The 25866-nt window shown below is 30.1% G+C and overlaps 2 protein-coding genes across 5 annotated transcripts in view; both read right to left on the bottom strand.

Moving 5' to 3' along the window:
- Window positions 1–13171, bottom strand: part of LOC107453698 (hephaestin-like protein) — a 41578-nt gene extending 28407 nt beyond the window's left edge. Inside the window, exons 1-6 of the mRNA XM_087157328.1 lie at window positions 12806–13171; window positions 8056–8306; window positions 6078–6290; window positions 5035–5192; window positions 3202–3368; window positions 506–612 (exon numbers count right to left, since the gene is read on the bottom strand). Of these exons, the coding sequence (XP_087013454.1) occupies window positions 506–612; window positions 3202–3368; window positions 5035–5192; window positions 6078–6290; window positions 8056–8306; window positions 12806–12996 (1087 nt within the window). The 5' untranslated portion in view covers window positions 12997–13171. The remainder of the gene's footprint in view (window positions 1–505; window positions 613–3201; window positions 3369–5034; window positions 5193–6077; window positions 6291–8055; window positions 8307–12805) is intronic.
- Window positions 13172–17575: 4404 nt separating this feature from the next.
- LOC107453699 (hephaestin-like protein) overlaps window positions 17576–25866 on the bottom strand; it is a 93494-nt gene continuing 85203 nt past the window's right edge. For all 4 annotated transcript variants that reach the window (XM_071177539.2, XM_043038978.3, XM_043038977.3 and 1 more), the window contains exons 12-15: window positions 25138–25357; window positions 22289–22755; window positions 21146–21304; window positions 17576–18017 (exon numbers count right to left, since the gene is read on the bottom strand). In XM_071177539.2, coding sequence (XP_071033640.2) covers window positions 17719–18017; window positions 21146–21304; window positions 22289–22755; window positions 25138–25357 — 1145 coding nt within the window. In that variant the 3' untranslated portion in view covers window positions 17576–17718. The remainder of the gene's footprint in view (window positions 18018–21145; window positions 21305–22288; window positions 22756–25137; window positions 25358–25866) is intronic.

Below are 25866 nucleotides of genomic sequence, written 5' to 3'. Positions count from 1 at the left end.
ACAACATCAACTTTTCAATCAACTAATCAACTTTTGTTTAGTATGCTTTAATATAAAATTTTGCAAACATAAAAATATTTTCTCCGAATTTAGCTCGGATATTTCTTAAAATTATTTATGCATCTTTTTTCATGTTCGGGGATCACTGGTGCTTTAATATGAAATTTTACAAAAAATATTATTTATTACTTGACTACGACAATTATTTTTAAAATTATGCATTTTTAATGTTTGGGGGTATAATTTTAGTTCTATATCTACAGTTCTGTTACTTTTTATAAGTAGTATATATAGATATATGGTATAAAATGCTTATGAAATGCCTGAAAAAATTTTATTTTTATTTTAAAGTTGAATGTTAAAATCTTGCACAGAATTATATTGTAAGTTTATTTTAATGATCTATTTTTACTTTGAAGGTTAATAATAGATTTTTGTAGTTTATTGCGCTTTGTATTTTTGCATGAGGTTTTATTTAATTGCATTGTTCTTTTAAAAAACTTACAATGCGCGTGGGATCCAACCTCACAGCGAATAGGCCAAACACCAACTCGTCTTGCTACCATGTAACTGGTTGTGAATTTTGCTGGAAATAGATTGATATCATCCGTTCTGAAAGAAAAAAAATGGATTTTTAAATCAAAAATGTAGTATGGATAATTTGTTAACGTCACAGTAAGTAAGTAAGTTGTAACCTAGATTTTATTTTAGAAATGGTTTTTCCCAGGGCTCGAAAAACAACCCGTCCGTCAGAAATTCCCCGCGGACAACGAATTTCTCGAATCTGACGTCCGCACGGACGGCTCTTTTCCCGTTAATGTTCGTGATACATTTTCAATTTTTGTTGGCATACATCTTAAATTTTAATGGGTGTCATTAAAATTTAAGATACATAGCATCGTTAAACACCAGAAAACTCAGCCCTTCTAGCCCAAGCTACTTATTAAGACCTAATGCGGCAAAATGACCCACAATACAGCAACATACAGCACATGGTGGAATTAATGTTTTTTTCTGTCTGGGAGTACTGCAGCAGTTAAAATAGGCTTTTCAGCAACGAACTTACAAAAAAAAAAACAAAAAAAACAAAAAAAAACACATGATGTACTGTTCTTAAACAAGAAGCGTTAAAAGCAATTATGAACATCTACCTAAATGGAAAACCCCCTTCAGATTTCTGTGCAGAAACCTCTAAAAATCATTGGCTTGATTGTGGAACTGGTAAGCGTCATATTTGATTCATTTAAAAAACGCTGTATCCTCGGATAAATTGACATTCCAGATAACTTGACCTTTGTCATTAAATTATTTCATAAAAGAAATACTAGATTACTATTAGTGTCTTAGTATTTCATTCATTACTGTATAGTGTAATCTTAGTATTTGTAATCCTTGTAACTACTAATTCATTGTGCAATTTATATAAATGTTAGTAATAAATAAGAGAAAATTATATTTTTATTTATTTAGAAGATACGGGTTAGTTTCAAAGGAGGACGGGTTCGTTGTTGGACAAGCCGTCCTCAGGGACAGGTAAAATTTCTGAGTTTTTTCGAGCCCTGGTTTTTCCTGATTCTTTTAAACAAATATAATTGTATTTTTTTAATAAGAACTTAGGAGCTACCTGATATACACCGAAGAGCCATTACATTATGACCACCCTGCTAATAACATGTAGGACCACCTTTAGCCCTCAAAACTGCTAGCACCCGCAGTGACATTAATTCCACAAGGTGCTGATAGGTAATCTGAGGTATCTGGTACCAAGCGCTCACCAACTGGTCTTCTGATTCCCTCACATTGCGAGGGGGTAGCGTGGCAGCACGAATTTGGTTTTCCAAGTAGGACCACAAATGCTATATTGGATTAAGGTCAGGTGAATTTGGGGGCCAAGACATGACTTGAAAGTCACTGGAATTTTCCTCGAACCAATTCATGACGATTCAACCCTTATGACATGGTGCATTATCCTGTTGGTAAACACCATCTCCCGCGGGAAAAGCTGTTGCCATGAATGGGTGAACCTGGTCTGCAACTATGTTCAAGTACCTTACAGACGTCAGGGATTGTTCTACGAGGATTATGGGTCCTAATGTGCCCCATGAAAACATTGTTCCTGGGTGAGAAACCATGAAAACCTGGGTGAGCCCATTGTTATAGATGGAGGGTGGTCATAATGTAATGACTCTTCGGTGTATATTACTCAGTTATAACTACTATTTCAAAAATAAGTTTTATGATGCAGAGCAGCCTGCGCTTTGTAGAGGAATAAAGGCCAGTAAGCAAATGGCTAAGGATATCAGAGAGAGATTGCTTTACAATAACACTTTGTTAACTGAGATCAACTTAATAAACACGTATTTTTGTTCTCGTAGAACATCTTTAGAGACAGTTGAAACCAGCAACATGAAAATACAAAATATCTTCTAAACGTGGCTTGAATTGTAAGATAAACTGTCGATTTTTATTACAACAAGAAGGCATGTTGCAATTTCAATCACTTAGAGATTCAAGATTTTGAATAAGCAAAACGTTTACTAGTAAAAATCAAAGTTTGTTTGCATACCATTGATGCTAATAATAAGAAAAATCATACAGGGTAAAAAATTCATGTAAAACAGTTTGGTGAATGGTACTGGCATTATGAGTGTCAGTGCTTTTCACCGTAAAGTCTATTTTCATTGTGAAATTTTACAGAACAAAAGGTCTGATATTTATAGTAAAATTTACCGAATCACTGTAATTGAGATAATATTACTGTAATAATTACAGCATAAAATTTTACGAATGTTGCACTCTGAGTGCCAGTACTAAGGGCGCAAGTTGTCTTTACAGATCTTTCCAAGATGCGATGACTTTAACCCTTTAATGCAGATGGGATACCGGTGACCCTTTTATGTATTACGTATGACGCTCGAATTATTGTTTGGAAAATCTATTGCTTGGAAGCGAGTCATGTTTGAAAGATTTTAGCTGTAACGCAGGAAAAAAAATCCCCGTTCCATGCTGTCACATCATAAATTATTAAAAAGCTAAATATAATACTTTAAACTGATTTTAACCAAAATAATTCAAAATAATCAGAAATGTTAAAATTTTGCAGAAAAGGGATAAAGTGCAATACTTTGTGCCTTTTTGAGGAATAAATATTTAATGTACATGATTTTAGTAAAAGTCTGGAAAAAAAACCTGGAATCTTACTTGTGCCCGTTCCATCGAACTACATGTCCACCAAAGCTCGCTGTGTGAACATCGACGACGTCACCCATACCTACCAGGTGCCAGCTTACTCTATCATTTACACAAAACTCGAGTCCTTTTAAGTTGCCAAATGCAAGACCATTGATGGTATGCATCAAATTTGACGCCTCGAAAAAGAAAGAAAAAATATTATAATCGATGGTTCAAAACAGTGTTTTTTAAATTAATCAAGTTAACATTTCCTTTCAAATAATTTGCTGCTAAAATGCGTAGAAATTGCAAAAAATCATTATTGGAAAGTAAGAATAGTTTTCTGATAAATAAACATTAAATTTCTATTTTTTAGGACAATAAATGCATGATTCTCTTGAAAAACTTTAAGTTATTAATTCTAGCAAGAATACATCCGACGTGGAAAAGTGCAAAAAATTTTAAGTTTTAAATTTATTATAAGATGGCTTTTAGTTATGTAGATAAAACAATTTTAAAACAAATGCCAATGGAATAGTTTTAAAAATTGCTTAAATGGCACTTTTATATACATTAAAAGTAATATGGTTCTAATTGAACAATTGTATGTAAAGTAGGAAATTCTTCAAGCATTATGTTCACATTAAATTCAATTACTTTTTTAATAGCAAAATTTTAGAAAGAAAATAAAATTAATATTTTCTTCATTTTCCAAAAATCTACTGCCAAAGTTTGAGAAAATGAAAAAAGAAAAAAGATTGCATGTAAGTTGGTAAAGCTTATTAGCATACTGAATATTCCCAGAGCTTACTAAGAGATGTGCAAATATTACGACTGTAATTGACATCCCGACTGAGTTACTTTTCAAAATTTTTCTGATAGTTTCCAAGATTGTTTTTTAAATAAGAAATTTTATCTAAATACATATCAAAAATTTTGCTTTGTGTTCCACTTATGCAGTCCCTTTAATGTGATCATCTGCCAAATGCCAGAATATCAGCATCTCGAACACGGTCCATCGCAGGACGATCTGAAAGAGAGAGTCATTGAGTTTCTAGAAACCATTTGCAGGAGCATGAAGCCATGCCGACTCTATTGTTGTGGATAAAGTGGTTGAGGATTCAAGACTGAATTTTCTGTTGATCACCGTTTTGCACATCTTTTTACACCAGATATCTCCACAACTGTCGATAACCATTGTAATCCATGATTTGTGGTGCATGACATCTTTTTTGTCAAAAATTTTTGATAGTGCCATTGTGCCTTGTACTATATACTTTTATCATAGTTTAACGCGAACAGTTAACAAAATAATAGTTTTAAAAACATTTGCACCCCTGATCCGGAAGTCTATGATCATGCCTTTTTCAACGTCTGACAAATATCACTCTGCTTCTGCATTATCTAAGACTCGCTTTCCGTTGTCACCCTTTATAAACCCTCCAACGATAGTACTGCCAATTACTTCGATTTGAACACGCCTACTTTCGATAGATGGTTCACATTGATCAGTTGACTTGCTATTTCTGATTGCGAAATTGTCCTATTTCTAGGCTACAAGGACTAGAAGATTTTCCATCTCAACGATCCTCACCAGATGATGAAAGGGCAAAATGCCACTCCGGCCAACCAAAACGACTGCGACTTCTGCCCCCTGACTTTTGTGCTGGTTATTTCATGTTAGCTTCGAAAGTAGGCGGTGGGCGCATTAATGTGACTGAATTGCGTATAATAGACTCATTTTTAAAAAGCGCAATTACAAATTAAGTTGACCTAAATCACAGTAATTGACTTTTAATTACTTTCCGAGAAAAAAAGTACTCTTTAAATCATAAATGTAAATTATTTTAATACAGAACTTACTCTGAATTCTGCGTCTTTTTTCAGCGTTTCTTTTTCTTCTTTTGCCATTGATGGAGCTTGTCTGTCAATATTCTCATCAATATAAATACTTTTGCTTTCATCAAAATTCATAAAAACTAACACAACTCTACGATCCACTTCTTTTTTCTGCAATGTTCCTGTGATGATCAAATTTAGAAAATGAGCTTTTACAACATTTAATTGCTTAAATTAAAAATTACATTTTATTTTTCCCCAGATTGCATTTCAATAAAAGTATTCTTCATTTCAGAACTTTATGTGGTATTGTTTCCATTTAACTTAAAAGAGCATAAATTATCCGTATAAATTTTATCTACTCCGATTTTAATAATTGAATTTTAAACCTATTTACTAGAACATAAACTAAATGAATCGCTGTAAAGTCTCTTCATAGAGCTTTTAAAATCTCAATTTTACCCTGAATATTTCAAACCACACATTACTGATTAGATATCAACAATATCTTTTACAACTTGCCAGCTTGCTTATACTGAACGATGCCACTAATGCTCGACGAGAAATAAATACTTAAAATTTCTCCCCCTTTCTTAGTACTACTTTTTACGCGACTATGACAACAATTAGAAAGGGTCATCAATCTCTCATAAAACAAAACTCTTTGTGTATCAAAATGTTCATAAATATTTATCAAATAAAAATACTTAATTATATATAACTTTAATCATCTAATCATACGACCCAAGCAATTTTACTCATGACAGAAAGTTTAATAGTTATATCATCACAAAATGAAAGATGATAAACCAGCGCTTTTGATTAATGCAATTTCATACCGATACCATTTTTTTGCTACTCAGAAATCCAACCATTCCATTTAGCATGCCTACTTAATTTTCTGCATTTCTTTGTGTGTATCCATTCGACTATTAACAATACATAAATTATTTATAACTTTCCATTAGACTATTAATAATCATATATTTATCATCAAGTTTACTATCATGGCTTTAATTATCCTCCTTCTCTTGAGAAAAAAAATTCTAAAAATATGTTCGTATCACCTTTCTTACAAACAAGGAGAGGACCGAGAACTCCAGCATGTAGTTCAGTTTCACCATGTCTGTGGGAATGATACATCCATGTCAAGCAATCTGGATCATTTTCTGTTGGAGCGTCATGGTCATTCATAAGCCATCTGTAGGTGTGTTTGGAACCAGGTTGTACTCTATCGTCTACTTTTTCGCTTTCTGTCGTATTGTCATCATACAGAGCCCCTGAAAATACATTTCCACCAAAATTGACTCATTGGAATAAAATAAATTTATTATCATATAATTCTTGAATTTATAATAAAATTCATATGATTAGAGCAGGATTATCAGAATTGCATTATTAAATTATTAAGTGCACGTTTTTTCATTAAAAACTTTTAATTTCTTAGGATAAATTGAAGAGAAACTATTTAGACTTTTAATTTGAGCAGTTTCAGTATCTTTCATATTTTTTTTATCTGGATCTGGAGAAATTATCTCATGAAATTTTGATCCTAGATATTTTGTTCTTGTACTTTTCCAGTGTACACACCTGTATTTTTTTAAATAAAAAATAATAACTATTGCGTACTACTATTTGTGCTAATTATTTATATCGGTGAAGCTTATGGTTTACAAAGGTTAATATTTTTGTGCTTTGAATGACATGTCAATTCACGATTGCTAAGTATTCAGTTATGAAATCATATACAAGAATGTATTTTTTATGAATAAACATATTTTATTTCCAATTTATTTAAATTATTAACCTTTAAAATAGGCGGTTGCAGTCTGAAATATTTGTAGTTTGGAAAGTTTAATCAAAGCATCAGCCAAATATTTAACCTCTTCAATATTTTTTATCATTGTCTTATCCATCTAAAAATAATTTTTTTAAAAATAAAATCTATAAGAAATTATCCAACGAAAACTTTCGAGAAGAATGTACATTATGATAATTAGTTATTATTTTTATCTACTACTTTACTATTCATATGTAACTATATGAGGGATTTAAAAGCAGTGGCAACTTCAATTACATTACCTCCATATGCATACATTAAAGGAAAAAAAAGCAGGCTTATAAGAAAAGCTTACTTAATAAAAAAATATATTGTTTCAATAGATTTTTGATGAATAGATATTAGGTAAATTTTTCTTTACATTATTTCTAAGTTTAAACACTTTTTTTTTTAACTTACTGCATATTTAGCGGAGCGGAATGTCCAGGAAACTTATCACCTATGAGCGTTTGGCATAAATGGAACATAACCACTCTAATTAGCTATTTCTAAATCTTTATTCCCAGCAACTTTGCATTTCTTGTCGACAAAAAAATTATTACAAAAATATGTCATTCGACCGCAGATTTTTAAATTAAGTGAATGATTAATAAATTAAATTTAAGAACCGTAAGTAGCTTGTAGTGCACTTCCAACCATATATTACTTTAACATTTATATTCGTAAGTAGCTTTCAAGTAAGTAAAGTCAGCTGTTGAATTGTAGCTTTCAATGCCTCTTTTCAAGTGTCAGTAGTCTGTCATTCCACATCAGGATATCTATATTACCTGTTTGCTAATTTAACTGTTGCATACAGGGTGATTAAGAAGAAGAGGAAAATATTGGAATGGATATTGTGCATAACACTAAGTTTGAGAATTGCATAGCAACCAATAACCAGAGGTGTCCTCGAGCACCGCTAGGGTTTTTTCTTTCTCTACCATGGACTTGCTCTTCAGGAGCATTTCAAACAGAAAATTTTTGCAGAGCATATATTTACACAAATTATCTTAATTTTATGTTATTGCAAATTCCAATCAAATCGGCTCAAAAACAACTCGTAAGTTACGACTTAGGCAACTAAATTGTGGAGCTCGCCATTTCGTCATAGGCTGCTATGCAATTCTCATTCATTTAGTATTATTAAAAAAGATAACTACACAGATAAATAAAGATAAATACAGATAAATAATGATAACTCACACTTAAGAAAGGAAAAACTTTACCTTCATGAATTTTTTGATATCGGACTCCATGAGGATGAATTGACAGTGGGTGATTAGCCATGTTGTAGAATACAATATTCAATATGTCACCCACCTCTCCTTGGAGTACTGGACCCAGTATTCCCATCCATGGCTCTTTTGGTTTCTGTATTGTGAATGTCTCATCTGTGTATTCCCATAAAATTGCTTTCCTGTATATCTGACCCAGTTTTAAGGGATCAGAACTTTTTGATAAATAAAGCTCTTTGTACCTATTAAAAAATTTGCAATTGAGAGTTACGTAAATTTGTAGAGTTTATAAACCGAGGTTTGTTTTTAGGCATTTGTTTTTAGGCAATGCATTTTTTTTTTACTGTTTGAATATGAATATCGAAATTAACTATGTATTTGACTTATTAAAGAAATGACATTAAAATGAGATGTTTAAAGACTTTTAACCATTGACAAAATGGGTCTTGTTTTGGGTTTTATGGCGTGCGCACTTTATTTGGACGTTATCATACTTTTCAACTGTATTTAAGAGTAATAGTAAACAGTTCGCATGCGTCGTCATTGCATGCCTTCCTATGGCGACCGTTGCTGTTTGATAATTTTTTTAGAATTCTTTTTTTCTCTTTATTTTCCCCAGCAGTCATTCTTAATGCATTTACATAATAATAATTTAAAGTATTTTTATATTACTTTTATTATTAACTTGTAATTACTACCTTTACGGTGATTTTAATATAAATATGAATACTGAAGAAGGAAAAGTATTTTGTGACTTCTTGAAACACGCATATAGCCAGGATTTGAAAACCAATTCGACGACAAACATCAATTGAGACAGTTTTTGCAATCCATGATTTGAAATGTTGTGGTGTTTATCGGAGTCAAACCAGAAAAAAAAAGCATTTGACCAATGGGTTAGCAGTGATCATAATAAAGTGATCGCAATTTTCTTTAATTTCTTATGTTTAGCTTTGATAAAAAAAAAAAATCAAATTTTTTGGGCTTGGATAGTTTTATGTTTGTACACAAATGCCAATGAATTCTTTTTATACATGTGTTTATCATTATTAAAAAACCATTATTAAGAAAATTAAATAATCCAGAAAAAAATTTAGAAAGTTTCAAAAGAAATAAAGCTGGGGAATAAGTTTTTTTTTTGTACTGCTGAATGAGATTTTTTTCGCAGGTCTTGGATACTTTCGTTTCGCTGATTTCCGATCTGCAATCAGTTTTTAAATGACCTTTTTAGTCATTTTTTTTGTTGAATAAATTTAAAAACGTTATGTATAACAATGGGTCGCATAAATGATGCAACATACTTCTGGGAGAGAAAGGGAAAATTAAAATTGCGTGAGAATTAATGCTCGGAAATGTCATCATACGCCACTAGGAACGCTTCTCTATTACGATCTGCTTCTTCGTGTGCTTCTGAACAGGTCACAATAGGAAAGCGTCGCTAGCCGCATACGATGGCATTTCTGGGAATGGATTTCTAGGCAATTTTAATCTTTATGATGTGTCTTTACTTCCCAAGAGGTATGTCGCAACACTTGCACGACCCCATGCTATATATAACGCTTTTAAAAAACAGAAAATAGACTAAAAATGTCATTTATAAGGAAAAAAAATGTAGCTGTTGGTGCAAAATTAATTTCAGATTTGAATTTCCTACTCCCAAATTAGACAAAATCAATTGCTTCAATGCAGCAAAAAATCCTCCTTCCCCTGTTTAATTTACAATGCGTCAAGATTTGGGAAAATAAATTAAAAAATGAGTTAATGTCTGAGGGCCGCACCGTTAGTTAAACTGCCAAAGAATTCGGTTTTATCACTAAACATGAAGCTCATTGGATAATTTTTCGAATCACTATGGAGCAGCAAATATTTATTGATTTTCCTGTTTAATCAATTTGGCGGGAATGTATAAGAACCTTCTAAAATAATGTAGAACAATTTTAAATAGTTTAATACTAAATTTTATGCAGTTTGATGAATATTTTAAGAAAGCATACTTAAAAATTATAAACACGTTTGATGTAAAATTTAAAACATGACTAGCATTGAATTTATTTTAAGAACATATAATTAAAAATATAATAAACTCTTGATTTAAAATTTAGCAAAGATTTCAACTCTTTATTGATTTATTTGAGTAATTAAAATAAGTATTCAAACCTGTAAAATCCATCTAATGTATTGTAAAAAGTGCATCGAGTGTGTTGCAGAAAATTTTTCTGATATACTTTTTAAAAGCGCATGTATGGGCACGGTACAATGTTATGGATATAATATAATGTTTAGAGTGTGCCTAATACTTTGTAGACTGTGTATCTAACATATCATTTAATATTAAGTTTTTAACTCGTCTAATTTATAATTTTAGACTCGCGCAATTAAATATTTTTACGCATAATGAGAAGCATTTCAAAATCATGTGTTTTTAACTAGACTGAGAAAAAAAAAATATGGCCAATATTACTAGAATATGGTGAAATTTTCCGTTTCTTTTGGCTCTATGGGAAATCAAAAAAATTCTGTCCTTTTTTTCCGAAACAAACTGGTAAAATAACCAATAAAATATGGTTTGATAATGTGTGTTGAAATTTGCTAAATGTGGAAGAATTTCGTAATTTTATCATGATACTTTAGAGCATGACATAAAAACCATTTATTCGGTTAAGTTTACTTCTCAGTTTTGTAATTTTTAGTAAATGTTTGGTTATTGGAACTATAATTTGGAAAACTAGTATTTCCGGTAAGCCGTTAGCATATGGAAGGAAAACTTACCAAATGAGTGTTTTAAATATTGAATATTTTGGCTTATTAAGCAAATTTGTTTATTAACTGTCGAAAAAATCTGCATTTTTGGTATGCTATCTGAAAATTCAATTTTACCTTATTTTTAAAAAGATAAGAAAATGTCAACAATAAAATAAATTACTATTAGTATCAAGAAATATAAGCTAATAGCTAAATAATTTTCGTGCAAAATGTCTGTAAATAGATTGTAGTGCTTCAAGTTTAAATTACAATATCATTCTTAAAATAAAATCTAGTTAAACTTCGTAAAATGTACAGTTGATAAATTTTTCTGTTTCTTTAAAGAGAAATTTTTATTTTTAAATATTTTTGCACATTTCTTAAGGTTCTGAGATAGTTTTGTTACGATAATTTGTTACACTTTAATGCTATAACTTCTTGATGAGAGTTTAAAAGTACTTAAATGCTTTTAACAAAATTCAAAACATGTTATAGCAACAATCATTTTCAAGATCCTCTAAACATCCGTGATTTTGGTTATTTAATTTTAATTTGTACGCTTAGGAAAAAAACTCTCCTGTATAGGGTTGGAATGTGTGATGAACTTGGTGCTCGGAAAAATATTTTCTAATGCTTATGTTAGTTAAATATAAATTGAATCCTGGATTTCAAAGATTTTGCAATGCTTTGACACACACGAATAGCTTAAGTTATGAAACAGACGTTTTTTTTAAAAACTTTCCAAACTGCCAAAAATAACTATTTTATAAATTAAGTTTTGAACTGAATTGATAACCTTGTGCTGTGATGTCACACTAAATCGGAAATTTCCAACGTATATTGAAAAATATAAGAAATTTCAATAATTGTAATATCAATAAATAGCGTTATATATTTTCCCTCAGATTTATAAAATTTTTTGCTTCTTATTTGCAAAGAAATAAAAATATTCAGCTACTGTTTTCTTCAAACTTTTATCTTAAGAGGACTCTACCCTTGCCATCTTTGTCATGTAAATTTTTTTTGTTTTCTGGATATTTTTCGTACTTAACATACTTTTGATAATATAGTACTATTAAACAGCACAATATCCTTCAAAGAAAGTAGAAAATAAAGGGGTCACTTTATTAGATAAGGAAAAATAGTGCTTGATTATTTTTAGAACCTGTATCATTTTTTTCTTCTTAAAACTTTAAAACAATAAAATGGTGCTATTTGCAGTTTTCAGTAATTTAAAAGTATATGTTTGTCAGTTTTTAGATTTTTTAAAATTTAATTTTATTACATTTTAAACTAATGAATACCAATTTGGATGGCGCTAATTAAGTGAAAACAAAGATATTCATCAAAAAAATAATGCAGAAACTATTTGCTATTTCTCTACCTATCAGAAACTGTTGATTACTGAATTCTATTCACATAATATTGAGAGAAAAAATTAATAGACAATCAAAAATACCGCATGGTTTAGATCTCAAATTGTGATTGGGTGGTGGCCTTGCATCTTACATTTATCTAAAGATACTGCAAAATAGGATAAACATCCATCATCAGTTAATCTGAGAAAATTAAATAAAAAGGATTAAAAGCATAATTAGAATTTTCCCTCTTAGATCCCTTCAATATTTAAGTTCGATATTAAATATTCACCCTTTCGATATTCAAGTTCGATATTAAGTATCCACCCCTTCGATATTTAAGTTCGATATTAAATATCCACCCCTTTGATATTTAAGTTCGATATTAAATATCCACCCCTTTGATATTTAAGGTTCGATATTGAGTATCCACCCCTTCGATATTTAAGTTCGATATTAAATGTCCACCCCTTCGATATTTAAGTTCTATATTAAATATCCACCCCTTTGATATTCAAGTTCGATATTTAGTATCCACCCCTTCGTTATTTAATTTCGGTCGGAAGCGGATGGGCTTTTTAAGCTAAAACTGGAAAAATTGACAGTAATTTATTCCTGGTAATTTTAATATTTTTACTTACTCATCTGCACCAGGACCCAATAAATTACCCTCTGGTGCATAATCCCAGTCAGTTTCTACCGCACCTATGTAAATAGTCCTCGTTGGACGATCTTCGTCAGGTATCCTTTGAGTTTTGACATAACATAAAGAGACACATACCACAAAAACATATCGGCATAAGATGGAATAAGTCGACTGAACACCATGCATCGTAATGTCTTACAAATTCTTTTAATTATTACTTGAAGTTACTCTAATTTGTTCTGAACAAGTGCACTTAGTTGAACAACGCGAGATTTCACAGTTTGATGTTTCACTGGTAGCGTCTTCAGATAAAAAGAACAAACTCATTGCGAGTTGGCCAGCCTAAACATTCTAAAGAATTAATTTCAGTATTCTTGTGCAGTATTTATGAGTTAACCTACATAAATGATAAAGTAGTTATGTAAGAGGATTACGGGTGAATTTCGTCTCAAATTTCTCAACCAGCCTTGATAGAAGCAGTTGTTTTGAAAAGTAGAGTTGTTAAAACACTTTACAATGGAAATACTGATTTATAGGAGATTTAGAATATGCTAATGCTACTAATCTTTGTATTTCTAAATATCTGAGTGAAAGTTTTGAAAAACAAATTTATATAAGTGTTTCTATTTCTTTTATTCGAATATCTTTGATACCATGACATATCGCGAAGCAGAAGAGAGAAAAAATTGGATCCTGTTAATTTTTTAAAATAAGCAAGTGATACAGCTGAAAATGTTACAAACGCTGTTATTATGCATGGCAATTATTTTTATTTTTGCTAAAGTTATCCCCTGAATTAAAGGACTGAAATGTGGTTTTGGAAGATCGATGTATTTAAACCTAAATTTATGCAATGTTTTAATAGACGGATTATGGGCTAGAGTCCCCTTGTCTTCTAGCTAACTGTGGGAGGTTTTCGTGGCTTCTCTCTCCATGTAACATGAATGTGGGTTAGTTTCATCGAAAAATCCTTCGAGATGGCAAATTTAACAAAAGTTTAATCTAGGAGTTCCCTTGTCTTCTGGATTCGGTTTAAAATTACAAGGCTATAGAATTGAACATTGGTAGTCGTAATCTCTAATTTGGGTTGGGTGTTCAACCTTGGTTTTAAAAGCAAGACTTATTGCCTACTTCATGTGAATGTTACCATTTTTTGGAAATTTAATTTTTACATTTAACTTTAGATTTCCACACAAATTCATCTCGAACTACAGATTTTATTGGTCAAGTAATAAATATAATAAATTATACTGCTCTGTAAAAATTCAGCTTCAAATTACGGTATGAAGTACTGGCACTTTGGATGCATCTTTCGTAAAATCTCTTTTTATCGTAAAATATTATACTCTAATTTTTACAGTAATATTTACATAAATAGAGCGATTATATGATTTTATGGTAATTATTATTGTAAAAATTGCGGTATATAGGATTCTTTGTTCCGTAACATGTTCCTGTAAAAATGAATTTTACCATAAAAAGTACCGGCACCCTGTGTGACGGTACTTTTTACCGCAGTTTGATCTGGAATTATTTACAGTTTATATCTGTTATAACATTTGCTAAATAAATAGAATATCAATTTCAGATGTTGGTATGTTACAGGTACTTATTCTCTTTTTTTTATTCGAGTTCTAGCAATAGTTTAGTTAAGTATTATAAAATTAATATTTCTGAGTTTTTATTAAATAAATGAAATTACTTTTATTAAAATATACATTATTTTTCAAATAATATGCTAAAGTATAATGACATCTAAAAACAAAGCTAATTTCTGTTTATCAGTTATAACAGTCTCTTTTTAATCATAATTATTTAAGGTTACATGTTTAATACATAACTACAAATGCATAATGTATGGCTAAGGTCAAATACTAAATGCAGCTAGACTTGAATATTTCTCTTTATGTATTTTTAACGAAGTATTCTCTTTTTATATCTATAAATTTTAGTTAGTTGCAATAGATTATCTTGAGGAAGTGATTTCTTTTTAGGTTCTAGTTATGCTTATCACATCAATACTCGTTCTCGGCTTCAGGCCCAGACATGGAGTATAGAGAGAGTTATTACATGGTTTGGTTGGTTACAGCTTTGGAAGTCAGGTATTGCTTCCTCAATAGTGATGACAGAAAATATCCTCAATTCTAGATGGATCATGGATTTTAGTTTCATTATCGCGGTTTATCTGAGATAGTCCTATGATATTTCTTTCCTGTGACGACAGCTACTGAATTTCTCTAAAAAAGTAATATGAATTTATCCTTAACTTTGAATCATGAATTTGGCACTAAATTTTAGCACTTCTAATAATAACATTTACTACCTTAAAGAGGACGCTATACTACAGGAGTCACCCTTCATAAGACATTCTCTTTCAATTATATTAGCACTTTCGAATTTAAAGTATAGAAAAAAATGTTCAGATAAACCAAGATAGACAGACCAAGAAGTTTCAATAGTATACATTTTTACTAAAATGTCAAATTGCAAACATATTATGACAGTATTACTTATCCTTTTCCTGCGCAGTAGCTAATATTACCGTAATATGATTGCAATTAATATTTAGAAAAAATGGTTTCAGCACACTGAGAAAAAACGTGTCGTCAAAACTACCAGAATATGGTAAACTACGGTAATAGAGCCAGAAATACGGTAAAAATTTCTGGCTCTAAGGGAACATCGAAAATCTCAGTTACTTTTACCAAAACTCTTTAGTAATGATTTTGGAAAAATTAACAATAAAATATGGTATGATTATTATGGGGTAATAAGAAGTAAAAGTTTAAAACCAAAATTTCTGGTAATCCGTTACCATATGAAAGGAAAAATTACCAAGTGAATGGTTTAAATACCATATACTTTGGTTTTGTTAATCGAAAGTAAGTTTTTTTTCTTCTTTTTTTTAACCAAAAATATCATTGTCATACAGTTCGATAATATTACCCGATTTTTTTCTCTGCGCATTTAAAACTTCATATTTTACATACTCTTTATTTTAACAAATTTTTTTCTGTAATTTAAATTTTAAAGTTACTAAAATAGTTACCAAGCAGAGTTTCGCATGCGCTATACCATCTTCCTAAACTAATTACAGTGATAAATGCTTCGTTAAAAATGATAAAGTAAACTTTTGTTTAAGTCATTATTTTAATATAATGTGAATTCAGTGCTTTTCTAAATTATACAATTATCTGATGAATAATCCTTTTTATCACAATTTAATAAATAAAAATACAAATCATATTTATTTAATATTTACTTAATTAAAGTGATTCAGTAATTTTACCTCAAATATTACAGTTAAAATTATGGTATATCTGATTTTTTGCCGCAATTGAATCCGTATTTTTTTTACAGTGTGTTCAAGTTTCAAGCAAGCGAATAAGAAACAAACATTTATCTTAAGAGTTAATTTTATTGACAATAGAAAATACATAGGTATCTAAACCAAGTAATACTAGAAACAAATATAAATTACATAATCATGTGTTTTAATTCTCAAAGAGCCCATGTGAGCATCAAAACTCTATTTTTGATGCTAAACTGGACTCAAAGAATTGAAAAACATGATACTTCTAACATACACTCTCATACAATCATATAAAATATAAATAAACACTGTAGTGAAATCTCAAGCAAATAATCTGCTTCATATGTACTTTTTTACAATGTCTACATAAAACTTCATTTTCCAATTCAATTGCAGTATATCATAAGTAGTAGCGACAGTACAAAGAGGAGTATTGTACAAACTAAACATAACTGTACTATTTAAACTTGACTTTGTGAGACTTATTACAGTAATAGAGATTGAGGCTGATATATTTGGCACATTGAGATACATACAAAAAGCTGAATTTTTAAAGTTAAAACTGGTTCGATTAGCTTCGGTTATTTAAATTCGCATATAAAAACTTGCATATAAAAAGTCTGTATCTCAGTAAGACTAATCAATATTATTTTACCCAGGACTGTAAATTTACATCAAAAAGGACATACTGAAATGTTTAATTAGGTAGAATTATTTTGACAGAATAAAAGATTACAGATTTGCACTTTAAAATTGTTACTTTTAAAATTTTTAAGAATGTGGCATTAAATTTCAAACAGTTTCTATTTTTAATGAAGCAAAAAAATGAGCCTGGAATGTTAAAAATGCGTAGCATTGCTTTCAAATAAACTTATAGTCCTTTGTTTTAAATTTATTTAGAATAAAAAAATAAATTTAAAATAAAGATATAATAATAAATATAAATTTTGAGTTAAAAAGGTGAGTGTTTCTTTGGTATAACTTCTATGTCAGTAAACACAGAGAGTAAAAATGTCACTTATTATTAGCTTCATGAATTTATTCTTAATATTTCTACTTTTATTCTACAATATTTTGTGAGTATATAATATTTTCATGTGAAAGAGCTAGCGTTTCACACAAGCTGATTTTGATTAAAACTCTTACTAATTTCTTTATTAAATATTGAGCTTCATATTAAAATAAATATCAAACTTATACACGGCCTTTGAATTCAAAAAATGTTACAAAATAAATACATATATTTTCAAGGATTAATTTTTTAATTTGCATTTACTGTATGCATAAGAAAATATATACAAGAATAGTTTTATGAGTAACAAGCTCCTAATATAAATATTTTACATATTCACTTTACGTTGAAAAATTGAGTCAGACTAAATTTCTGAAACACTATCGCATTTTCTTATTTTGAGGTAAACAGAAGACGGTTTCAAAAGACAGATGCTGTGTTCAATCACTTTGACGTAAAAGTCCCCATGTGTTGAGAGTTTTTCATAAAAATCAGCATTTAATCTCCTATTAATTTTGCTCAAGTTTGTAAAAAATAATCCATATTAGTAATTTATACAAATATTATTTAAGAGTTAGTTGTGTCAGCGCTCCACGGTGTAGGTGACCGCCATGCCCGCTCTCATATGGTCGTCTACGTGACAATGCAGGATCCATGTACCAGGATTATCCATAATCATTTCTACCGTTTCAAACACACCAGGGAAAAGGTAAACGACATCAGAACGTCGAGTACTGTCTGTTCGACGTAGGAAGGTCTGACCGTGGAAGTGAGCAGTGTGCATATCTACTTCTGTTCCCATACCTATGAGATACCATGCAGCCAATGTGTTCCGCCTTGCAACAAGACCATCCAAAGATCCATACAGTCTACCATTCACAGCTGTAAAAAAATAAATGTCGATGATTTAATAATTTTATATACTATTTATTTTGCTAATTTAGCGTAGATTTTTTTTATTAGCAAAACCCTTGAAAATACTATTAAATAATGTGTTTTTGATCTCGATGCAATAAAGACAAAGAAAAGTATATCATAAGAAGTAAAAAATAGCTTGCTATAATACTGATTATTATGCTTATAATTTAGATATCATGATTAAGAAATCATATCGTTAAAAAAACGAGCTTTATTTACCGGGAAAAAATTCAAGTAAAATTACTGAGCTGTCTGATTACGAAATATTTGGTAAAAGAAAACATGATTCTGGTTAAAAAAACGAAAATACATAGTACTATGTATTTACTTATTTGTATATATGTATATTTGTATATTTATATATATATTTGTATATTTATATATATATTTGTACTTATATGTAAATACTTATTTACTATTCATTTTATATGTTTCATTTATATGTATATTTATTTTATATGTATATATTGTATATTTATATATATATATTTGTACTTATATGTAAATACTTATTTACTATTCATTTTATATGTTTCCCATTTATATAGTAACGGTATACCAGAAATTCTTAGTTTTCAAAATTATATTTATTATTGTCACAGATTTTGTAAATAAACATATGACAAAAAAATAAATTTTACCGATTGAATGGTTTTTATGCCATGCGATAAGGTATCACAATAAAATCACCAAATCTTACCACATTAACCAAATTTTATCACATATTATAAAACCACATTTTATTGTTAATTTTACGAAAATCATTACCAATGCGCTTCGGTAAAACTTATCGAGCTTTTCGATGTTACTATAGGGCCAGAAACACGATACATTTTATCATTATTTTTTTCTCAGTGCAAAAAATAAGTTAGTCAATAATATTAATTACTCTGCTTAGAAACCAGACATTCTAAAAATTGTGAGATTTAAGGAAATATAAGCTATAAATGTTATCGTTTATCTAGACAAAATTAAATTTTTTTTTTAAGTATTTAACATAATTTAAAAGGAATATGATTGGTACAGAAATGGGTTACATTTTATTTGTTGACTGGCTGATAATAATAGCTTGAGATGAGTAGGTTGTTGGGGTAAACAGAACCGCTAATCTGTTATACTGCAGATCAGTTCCTTATCTTTCTCTGCTAAAGGGTTCACTCATCTTCGGAAGTCTGGGTTACTTAAGGAGGCATATGCTACAATTTTACTGCTAATATTACACCGAAGAGCCATTATATTATGACCACCGTCCATCTATAACAATGAGCTCGCCCAGGTTTTCATTGTTTCTCGCCCAGGAACAATGTTTTCGTTGGGCACATTAGAACCCATAATCCTCATAGAACAATCCCTGACGTCTGTAAGCTACTTGAACATAGTTGCAGGCCAGAATCACCCATTCATGGCAGCAGTTTTTCCTGTGGGGGATGGTGTTTACCAACAGGATAATGCACCATGTCATTTGGGTAGAATAGTCGAGGAACATTCCAGTGGCTTTCAAGTCATGTTTTAGCCCCCCAATTCACCTGACCTTAATCCAATAGAGCATTCGTGGTCCTACTTGGAGAACCAAATTCGTGCTGCCACGCTACCCCCTCGCAATGTGGAGGAATTGCAGGACCAGTTGGTGAGTGCTTGGTACCAGACACCTCAGACTACCTATCAGCACCTTGTGGAATCAATGCCATGGCGGGAGCTAGCAGTTTTGAGGGCTAAAGGTGGTCCTACATGTTATTAGCAGGGTGGTCATAATGTAATGGCTCTTCTGTGTATAGTTTAATTAATAACATAAATATTTTATTAATCTTTCAGTTATTAATTCACTCAGTTATTAATCCTTCATTTTTAATTTCAATGATACGTTATCTGGCCACTGGACTCCCGATTGTTAAGGTGGGGAAAGCATAATGGTGTGGAGGTGTTTCTCGTGGTATGGCCTAAATCCATTAGTTCCTCTGGTTGGAAACATGAACTCTGAGATGTATGCGAACATTCTGAACAATGCTGCACTATCAACTCTATGATAATATTTCGGGGAAGGCCTATTTCTTTTCCCAGCAGGATAACTGCTCCATTGACACATCGAGGCTGATTTAACGAAATGAATGTCCAAACACTGGACTGGCTTTCTCAGAGTCTCGATCTAAATCCCATAGAACCCCTTTTGAACGAATTGGAGCAAAGATTACGTGGATAGTCAAATAGATCACCCTCACTGCAAGCCTTCACTTCAGCTACGATGAAAGCCTGGAAGTCAATTCCTATGGTCACCTATCAAAAACTTGTGGAAGTCTTCTGAGTCGTGTGCTGGTAGTCATTGATGCAAAAAGGGGAGCAGTATCATAATAATATGTGCCTCAGGAAGCTCTAAGTTCATGCCACTGGGTGTCCGGACACTTTTGGCCAGACAGTGTCTAATGCAGTGTTTTAAAAAAAGCATTCAGTCAGATGTGCCGTCTAATGTTCTGACAAAGCAAGTTGCATATTTTTTTTTGACTTAATGTGCAAAATATATAAGATTAAATTTATGTATTATATCACTTCATTATCATTTAATACAGTTTCTGAAAAAAAATAATACTAGGCTTAAAATTTAGTGCACTCAAAGTGATTTAATTTTATTACCTAATTTAAGAGCATAGTAGAAACACATGTTGAGTCTCATTTTGAAAACCAATTAATTCTCGTGGTTAAAACATGTTATAATCGGCAATGAGCATACAACATTAATTTACTATGTTTAGTCTTGAGATAAGGTGGTTTTAAATAAAGAATAACTTTGTTTTAGCAGATTATTAACAAATATTTGTGTAAGTTCGTGATTCGTTCTCGCTTATTTCGTGCTGATCTCATTGTGAACGTGGGACACCAGTCCATCGATCAATTCTTACAAGGCTATTACAGTCTTATTGAAATAGCATTACCGACGCATTAAAAATTGTATTGTATCTCACTGCTGATACTGCTTGTTTTATGATTTTATTTTTCATTTACCGAACTTTTAAGCAGCACCTTGTACATAATTTTGCAAAGTATGGTTAAATTTTAAGCACTTATCGAATGTTCTACTGTATTAATATTGTTTAGCTTACCGTGCATTCTGTTACTTAAAATGAAACCAGGATCCAAAGGATTTACTGTTTCCGGCCTGGTGGCATACTTATAAGTATTTTCTTGGATGTACCAACTTCTATTCTCATCGAAGATGGTAAATAGAACAGCAAATTCATGATCTAAATCTCTTCGTCGTCCTGTAATGAAAGGAAAGAATTTTTAGCTTCTGAATAATAATCTTTTTTTACGCAACCATTAAAAGTCAGTTTATAAAATATACTAAAACTAATAATTCGAAATCATGAATTTATTTTTTCTTACGTTATCCTTTTTATGTTACTGTAATTATTACATTGTTTATTTTACGTCTATTAATATTAAGCTATTTTAAGTACTCAAGATTAGATTTTCTTCTAAAGAATTAAATTTTTTGTGTAAATAAGGAACATAAATGGTAAATAATAATTAAAAGAAAACAGTTTAACTTCAGTTTTAAATTTCCTGTTTTATGTCATACATAAACTAATTAATGTTATCCTTTAATATATATAAAGTTCAAATCTTTTAAATATTATTCCTTTATATTTATAAAGTTTTAAACTTTTCGTGAGCAGAGCTAATATCTTTTTACGCTTTAGTTCACCATTTTCCCAGAGAATGGCAGATAAAGCCTTCCAATAAGCATAATTTTGTATTTTCAGCTATGGTGCATTTAAAGAAACTAATTAAAATAATATATTACCTTTGTAGGAAGTGCTTGGCTTGCATGTAATCAAATGACCAACAAGGCCATACTGAATTTTAAGCCCACGAAGAACAGTTAAAGCCATTTCTGTCTGGGGTTGAAACGGTTTTAACTAAAGAAGTTCTAAACCTTTCGTGAGCAGAGCGAATATCTTTCTATGTCTTGTTTCACTATTTTCCTAGGAAATTGAAGATATAGCCTTCCAATACGCGTAGTTTTTATGTTAATATCGATAAATATCTATAAAGTTTTAAACTTTCTAATGTTACCCACAAATATTTATAAAGTTCTTGACTTTTTATGAGCAAAGCGAATTTCTTTTAACGCTTTATTTCCCTATTTTCAAAGAGAATTGAAGATATATATATATATAACTTTTCTATATGCCTAGTTATGGTGTATTTTGAGAAACCAATTAAATTATATTATAGTTTACCTTTGGATGTCAAAGTACCAGGCTTGCATGTTATTAAAGGACCAACAAGACCAGAGTTGGTATCCTTCACAACATCCACAGCTGAATAGTAAGCCCATGAAGAACAGTTGAATCCATTTCTTCCTGGTCCAGCTCGTTCTGGTACTGGCCACTCATAAACATGTGTGTCACCTGGAGCCACTGGTTCTTCGTCTTCACCCAGAGCATCTGCGTAGGACTCGTACTTTTCTAACAAGACTCCGTGGGGATGGATATTGTAGGGTCTTGATGCCAAGTTCTTGAACACAACTCGAATGAGATCGCCAACTTCAGCTTTGATGTATGGACCAATGAGTTCCAAATGCTGTTCATCTCTTCCTCTCGGCTTCATGTGAGTAAAAGAGGAATCAGTGAATTCTCGGAAGACTGCTTTTTTGTATATTCTGCCAATACGTTGTGGCCCATTCTCTACAAATGGTCGACTTTCTCTGAAAAAAAAAACGAAATCAATGACGGATCAATGTCATAATGCCTGCATGTCATTCAAAAAAGTTTTAAAAATCCTGAAACATTAATAAATAGTTTTGTTAAAATAGTTCCTGATAGCTCTGTTAAAATCCTAAAACAATAATAAAACGCAAATTTGTTACAAATTTAACAAAGTACCAAGTTGAACCTTATCATCATTAAAATTAATTCTTAATGAACTTTATTTTCGCGATGTTATGGTTTAACATGAGGAAAAACTTTCACACTTAGTTAAGAATGCAGGAATTTTGCAAAAAGCAGCACTGGGAAATAAGTATGGTCAAAACTGTCAGAATATGGTAAAATTTATCGTGTTTTGGGATTTATGGGAACACCAAAACAGGTCGGTAGTACTTACAGAAGTGCCTTGGTAATGATTTTGGTAAAATTAACAATAAAATATGGCTTTTTAATTTGTGATAAAATTTAGTAAATGTGGTAAAATTTGGTAATTATATCATGATACCTTAGAGCATGGAATTAAAATTATTTATTTGAATTTACTTTTGCATCCCCATGAATGGAATAATTATCAAGAGAATTTTGTATATATATTTGAAATATATATTTTGGTTTTATTAACAAGAATTATGGTTTTTCTTATCTGAAATGTCATTACCATACAACACCAGAATTTTGCTAGAATTTTTTTTCTCAAGAAAACACGAAAGGATTGTGATTTAACGAAATTTAATATTCAAATTAAATATGTATACAAAGCTTGATTTAAATCTTTTGAAACTTTAAATCTTTTGAACAGTTCCCCAGATTCAGCAGTTTAAAAGCTAGAATACATCAATAATATCATTAAATTTTACTTGCTTTCTTTTAGAAACTTTTCCCAAACATTTAATCAAATATTGAGCTTTCACAAATAAGTTAAACTTTCAAAAGTTTTTAAGCGTATTGATTCATTATATTGCTCAAATTTTTTTAATTTAATGAAGCGTTAAAATTAACCATAATACTGTGTAAATAAATCCTTTTTAAACTTGATTACATGGTACTATGATTATTCTTGAAATGAAACATAATTTTGTTTAACGCCTTATTATGCTGTCAGCTAATTTACATGGTATTAATGGTCCAGGGTACCGATATTATTGTTCATACGGAACCCGTTTTCTGAGAATGTATGCAGTGCAACTATGTAGTATTTGGAAACCTAATAATTGAAAAACCATATTGAAATTGCGAAATTAGTAACTAATAAATAATTTTATAGTAATTTATCCTTTACACTTTAAAAATAAAATTGTCATCTTATCATTTCGTGTAGTCTCATTGGACATGAAAATTACATGATATGATCGTTGATAAGCACAAGACATTCAGATTATCTTAGATTTTAATCAGCATGAAATTGTAAATTATTGATTCTTTATTCAACTGTTTTTGCATATAATAATTTTTCATTTCTTCCTAATATTATTCCGCACTATTTTTACTCTTTTGATTTTGATTATTATTCGGAATTAAAGGCTCACATCTAAAATCAGTGTTACTTTTTTACAAAAATATTCCTTTGATCTCACCTTATTGCTCATCAGTATATGACACACATATTTAGCAACCATTTAAAAATAACTAAGCGATAAAAAAGTTATATTTTGCTGCATTACAAATTTTATGTAAAACTGTGATGTTTCAATAAAAACAATAAATTAATAAATAATAAAAATAATTATAAATAAAAAGTAATAAAAATAGTTATAAATAAAAAATAATAAAAATAATTATAAATAAAAAATAATAAAAATAATTATAAATAAAAAATAATAAAAATAATTATAAATAAAAAATAATAATTTTAAATTGTATAGTGGTATTACGAATTAAATTTTTGCACTATTGCTAAACAATATAAGTGGCAAAAATGTTTAACGAATATTTAAAAAAACTAAAAATTAAGTAAGAATTTAAAATACAAGCTTATGATGAAGTTCCGATAGTATTCGAACAAAAAATTAAAGTTTAAATCTTATCTCAATAGAGAAATCTGTGGAATTAAATGTGTGTCAGTAAAGTAAAAAAAAAATCGGGTTCGTTTTATTAATTAATTTTGTGAGACAATCTGTTTATCGTAAATAAATAAAAATTATTACGTTGCAATCGTGGTGGTTAATGGGTGAAATCAGAAAGAGATGGATTCTCCTAGTTGAGGGTAAAACTGTTTTTGAACAAGACAGCTTTGCAAGCAGTAAAACGAGTTCTGAAATTTTCGTATAGTTTAAGAAAATATTTTCTTTTAAATCTCTAATGAAATTTTAATCTTTCTAACGAGGTCAAAGACTTTCTTTTTGACAGATTGTGATTAATGAATAGACGCTTTAATTACTTACTCGTTTTCTAATAGATTAGAACCATCAATTATGTGCCTAGGGTTGGGTGCATAGTCCCATTCGATTTCTATTGCTGCAATGAAATATTCTCTAACTTTCTTATGATCATAAAAGATCTGCCTTGCTGGATATAATCCGTGACCACAATCTTCTACATGGTAAATAGCTCTCATACCTCCAGCAAAATGATTGTTTATTCGGCAGTCTAAAGCCCATGTACCTTAAAAAATAAATAGTATTATTAGTTATAATAATAGTAATAATACAGTTGAGCTCGAAAAATTTCATAATTTGTTCATGCAAAGCCGGGCATTTTAGAAACGTGACATTAACAACATTACATTTACTTCAATTTTATGTATAAAACAGTAAAAATATACTTCAGTTTTAAATAGAAATCAGAAGTGATAATATTATTAGGCATATCACTTCTGTTTAGGCACTCAAGGGAGTATTAAGTGCGAATTAACATTGATGGAATTAATGTAAAGTATTATTATTAACAGATAAGTGATATTATTAGAATTATAAAATATATATGATGTCGATAGGTGCTCAAAATATTACTTGTAAACAATATAAATTTTTATATTAATTGTTTTCTTACGCATGGAAAATTTTGGTATTATTTTTTTAAATAATCGCGGCTAGGAAAATAGAAAGGAATAAGATTACTATAACTAATAAATTCTTATCTATATTATAAATTCTTAGATATTCTTATACATG

The sequence above is a fragment of the Parasteatoda tepidariorum genome, chromosome 2, assembly GCF_982258835.1.
Source record: "Parasteatoda tepidariorum strain Cologne lab strain chromosome 2, Ptep-v5.0, whole genome shotgun sequence".
Classification (NCBI taxonomy): domain Eukaryota; kingdom Metazoa; phylum Arthropoda; class Arachnida; order Araneae; family Theridiidae; genus Parasteatoda; species Parasteatoda tepidariorum.
The sequence above is the reverse complement of the archived record's forward strand: the minus strand, read 5'-3'. Positions and strand labels throughout refer to the sequence as shown.